The sequence below is a fragment of the Marmota marmota genome, unplaced genomic scaffold (genome assembly GCF_001458135.2).
Source record: "Marmota marmota marmota unplaced genomic scaffold, marMar, whole genome shotgun sequence".
In the NCBI taxonomy this organism is placed as follows: Eukaryota; Metazoa; Chordata; class Mammalia; order Rodentia; family Sciuridae; genus Marmota; species Marmota marmota.
Genome location: NW_026006226.1, coordinates 1 through 4,348, shown reverse-complemented (window position 1 = coordinate 4,348; position 4,348 = coordinate 1). Strand labels below are relative to the sequence as shown.

Sequence of the window (4,348 nt, the reverse complement as noted above, 5' to 3'; positions counted from 1 at the left end):
CTCTAAAGCAGCTTGCAGGGGCCCGGACACTGGTCCCAGCTGTTCTGTGCCAGAATCTGTGGGCCAGATTCAAAGCTGTATGCTAGCCTGGGTGGGTCTGGCAGTGAAGCAAAGGCCTGAAATACAGAGCTATGGGCCAGTGTCTACACTGTGGACCTAGTCGCAGAAGGATGGGTTGTGGCTGGGCCAGGGAGGGGGTTGGGAGACTGGGGACTGGGTCACTGAAGGGAACTGTTGAGTGCCAGACTGGCTTCTGCTCTGGCAGATCCCAGGGACTGGTAGATACCAGACTGGGGAAGGAGTAGGGGACTAAGTTGGTGCAGTGACCTAGTGAGTGGGCCCCAGGAATTCAGTGGGTGCCAGATATGCTGGTAGGGTGAGCTGAGAGCAAAATGCCCTCACATCTTCTTCCAACCTTCAGACCCACTATAGCTGGACCATCAGTCCCCACAAGCAGTAGGACTCACAGAACTGGGAAAGCCCAGCTCTCACCATGCCTCTCTAACCTGTGTTCCCCTGGGGGAAACGCTCCCAGTTTCTGACTTTCCACAGGTTTGCTAAGCTCAGACAGGCCCACACAGACCTAGCTGTTCCAGTTTCTCTAGGCTCCACCAACTGCAGTCCCAAGATAGCTTCTTGTTTGTTCTTTAAAATGACCAAAACATGGGGACATATCCCTCTGTAAATAAAGAATACTGCCTGTTTCTTTTAATGACACTTCAGCTCATTGGGGCACTGTTTCTAAGCCACATTATTTGTGTCCATTTTAGTGATGGCAACTGGTCCCCTAATCACTATGAAAGGGCTCTTGTAGCATAAAATGGACAGTTGTCCCACTCAGTTTCTTAATTCTTGTTCCATTAGATAGCAGTTCAAATAGCTTATATTTCATCAATATGAAGGCTAGCTATAATGAGGGGAATTGTAAAGGAGATCACATGATCTATTAATCTAATTTGTTTAAGCCAAACATTATTAAGTGCTGGGATCTCTATGACAGCTTTGACCAGTTTTTCTAGCAAGTCTGAGGTACAAGTTCTGCAGGATTAAGGACACAGGGAGTATCTGAGTGTACTAAAGCCCTAGAAACACTCTCCCTGGAATTAGAAAGAATAGAGACAATTAGAACTTTTCACTTTCATGGTCTATACCAGGTTTAATTCTTGCCATTACCCATAGAGAGTAATTTCAGTACAACATCTAACTTATGAGGATCATCATGTCAGTCCATTTCAGCACAAGGATGAGTCAAGTTTTTTGTAATGTTAAATTACATCTTAGGGGTATTTTTCATTAGTTTTTATTGATTTTATTTTTTTTAATACATGACAGCAGAATGCATTACAATTCTTATTACACATATAGAGCACAATTTTTCATTATGAAAACTACGTATACTTTACTGGGCTACTGAATTTTAAAAAATAAAAAAAATCATACTCTCAAAAGACATTTGTCACGAAGAGTCTCACTGACAGATTTGGACACATGTCTGACTTGGAGACAGAATGTATTCAATTGCACAAGATTCCTCATATTATTACTTTCATGTGAATTTGACACCAAACTTGAAAAGAATAAAACAAACATTTTATTAAAGCCCTTTTGAAATTGCACTAGTGCAGCGAAATTGCAAATAAACAATGGCCCATAAGCCTGTCATTAAAATATAGACAGAAACCTCAAGACCTTTTTCATGTGTATGTGATTGCTTTTATAAATACGTTTTAAGTTGGAACAAAGGACTACTACTTCACCAAGTTGGAGGCTGTCCTCGCTGCTGTAAGCTGTAGAAGTGAGCCTCCTTCAAGATCTGATTGATTTGGCAGTAATGACCTTGGGACAGCATATTTTCCTCATGGAAGAACTGACGGGTGTTCAGGTTGTATTCAGCAATAATCTGGTTTAAGCTGCTTTCTGGTCCACCTGCTCTCACTGGGCTATGAATGCTGCTGATGTTCCTTTCAATAACACTGCTTGAAGACTACAGATAGAAAGGCAGAAATAGGTTACCATTACGCCACAGTCACATTTTTCATATTCAGTTTGGAGAGTAGCAGTATCAAAGTCCATACAAGACTTAAAGGTTTAGAAAGTAAAGTCCCTGAAGGTAGTTAATTCCACCCTCACATCAACTCTATAAATGAAGCTAGGATTAACAACCACTATTTTACAGATGAGGAAACAGATCCCTGATTTGCCCAAGTCCCATAGCTAGGAAATGTCAGGGTGAGGACAACATAGGCCTTCTAATTCCAAATCCTTCTATATATCCTCAGCTCCTGCTTATACCACTCATTCCAAACATCAGATAAGTACTTTCTCCTCCTCTAAGAGAAATACCAATTGATATTACAGAATTTATGAGAAATTAAGATCATAAAAAGTAAGACAGACTGTGGGTATAAGTTAAGATGAAGCAAATAAATTGTTGTATACATATATTCACTCACATATATGCATCCATATATACATGCAAATATGTGATGATTCTGTACAAATCTCCTGATGGTGAACATATACAGTCCTCCTTTATCAAATCAAGGTCCACATGTGTGCTGACAGGCAGTGGACATAGTTTTTTTTTTTTAAATGAAATTTAGGTTTACAGTTGGCCTTTGTGATGCTCAGCATTCATCAGTCTTGTATCTGTGGACTTGGTCCAGTTTGTATGTCTCTTTTCTCTTAAGATTGTTTTTCATAACTTGGCATGGTGGCACATGCCTGCAATCCAAGCAGCATGGAAGGCTGAGGTAGGAGGATAGCAAGCTCAAAGCTAGCTTCAGCAACTTATCAAGACCCTTAGCAACTTCATGAGACACTGTCGCAAAATAAAACAATAAAAATAAAAAGATTGGGAATTTGGTACACTGGTTCAGCACCCTGGGTTTAACTGCTACTCAAAAATAAATAAATAAATAAATAAATAAATAAATAAATAAATAAATAAATAGAAAGAAATATTGTTTTTCATTGAAATAACATCACTCACAGTCTTTATCATCTCACAGAAGCCACTCAGGGATCCCTGAACCCAGTCATATTCAAGATTTTCTTGCCTTACAATGTTAGGGTTCTCAAAGGAGGAATTCATGGCAAGACACCTTATCTAGAGTTAACATTTCACAGTGTTAGTGTTGTATTTCTCACAAGGCCATCTTTTCTAAAAGCAACAGTAATATGACTTATACCAAGAATCATCATGAGCCAGGTCATTTAGAGCTACACATTTTTTTTATAGTTGTCAATGTACCTTTAATTAATTAATTAATTTATATGAGGCTTCAAGAATTGAACCCAGTGCCACACATATTAAGCAAGCACTCTACTGTACTGAGCTACAACACCAGCCCTAGAGATCCTGATCTAAAGTTATACACTACATTGCCCAGAAAATTTGGTGGGCAACCTACATTGCTCTTCATGCAATTATATTCCTATGTTAAAAGAACTATCTATGAAAGGGAAAAGAGGAGCAAATGAAGCCACGTGTAAAAGTCATCAGCAAGGGCCATCAAATAGACATGAGGACTAGATAGCAAAACAATTGCAAAAAAATTAACCAATTATTTTGCTAGCCCTGAATGTAAAAATCTGGAACTCCATTGTCATATGATTTAGTTATGAATTTTCATAAATTAAGTAACTAATGTATTGGATAAATAACCCACCGCATACATCTGGTTTCCTCTCAGTTGGCTTTCTGCACTGCTTTTGCTTTCAAGTACTGTCTGAAAAATAATAATGACAAATCATTTCCAGTGAATCCAATATTTATCTAACATTACAAACACATCCACTTTACAGTGTCATTAGGATGATGCTATGGTGAGAAACGGAATAATACACTTAAATTCATAGGGATAATGGAATCCTTTAGAATCATTGTGAAGAAAAACTGGATCTATCCAATATCTGTGCAAATAGTTTTATTTTTACTTTATTTGTGTAGAGACACAACTAAAACTGTTCATTGTGTGCTGCTGGGTAAACGCTCTAACACTGAGCTACATCCCCAGTCCACATCAAAAAAATTCTAATAACTGAAAATAAGAATCAACTAAAGATTTAAAAACAGGAATTCGCCTGCGGCTTGCAGACAGATTGCTAGGGTTCAGCGCCTGGGTGCTTCTTAGAACCTGAGCTTATCGGAGCGAACACCGAGCGCGGGGCGGCCGAGTTCCGGCTCCCAGAACCGTCCCGCGGAGCCTGCGGAGGCTGCTTCTTGGACCCTGCTCCTATCAGAGCATACAACAAGCACTAAGCAGCCGAATTTCGGCTCCCGGAACTGAGCCCGCGGGGACTGCTTCTTGGAGCTTACACTTATAGGAGCTTACACCGAGCACAG

At 39.8% G+C, this 4,348-nt stretch overlaps 1 protein-coding gene across 1 annotated transcript; it reads right to left on the bottom strand.

The window, feature by feature from the left end:
- Window positions 1-1,141: 1,141 nt before the first annotated feature.
- Window positions 1,142-3,762, bottom strand: LOC107134440 (protein FAM104A-like). The gene is made up of 2 exons (XM_048797639.1): window positions 3,672-3,762; window positions 1,142-1,984 (listed from the first exon to the last, which is right to left on the bottom strand). The coding sequence occupies exons 1-2, from the start codon at window positions 3,678-3,680 to the stop codon at window positions 1,754-1,756; spliced, it is 240 nt and encodes a 79-aa protein (XP_048653596.1). The 5' UTR covers window positions 3,681-3,762; the 3' UTR covers window positions 1,142-1,753.
- Between the last annotated feature and the right edge of the window lie 586 nt (window positions 3,763-4,348).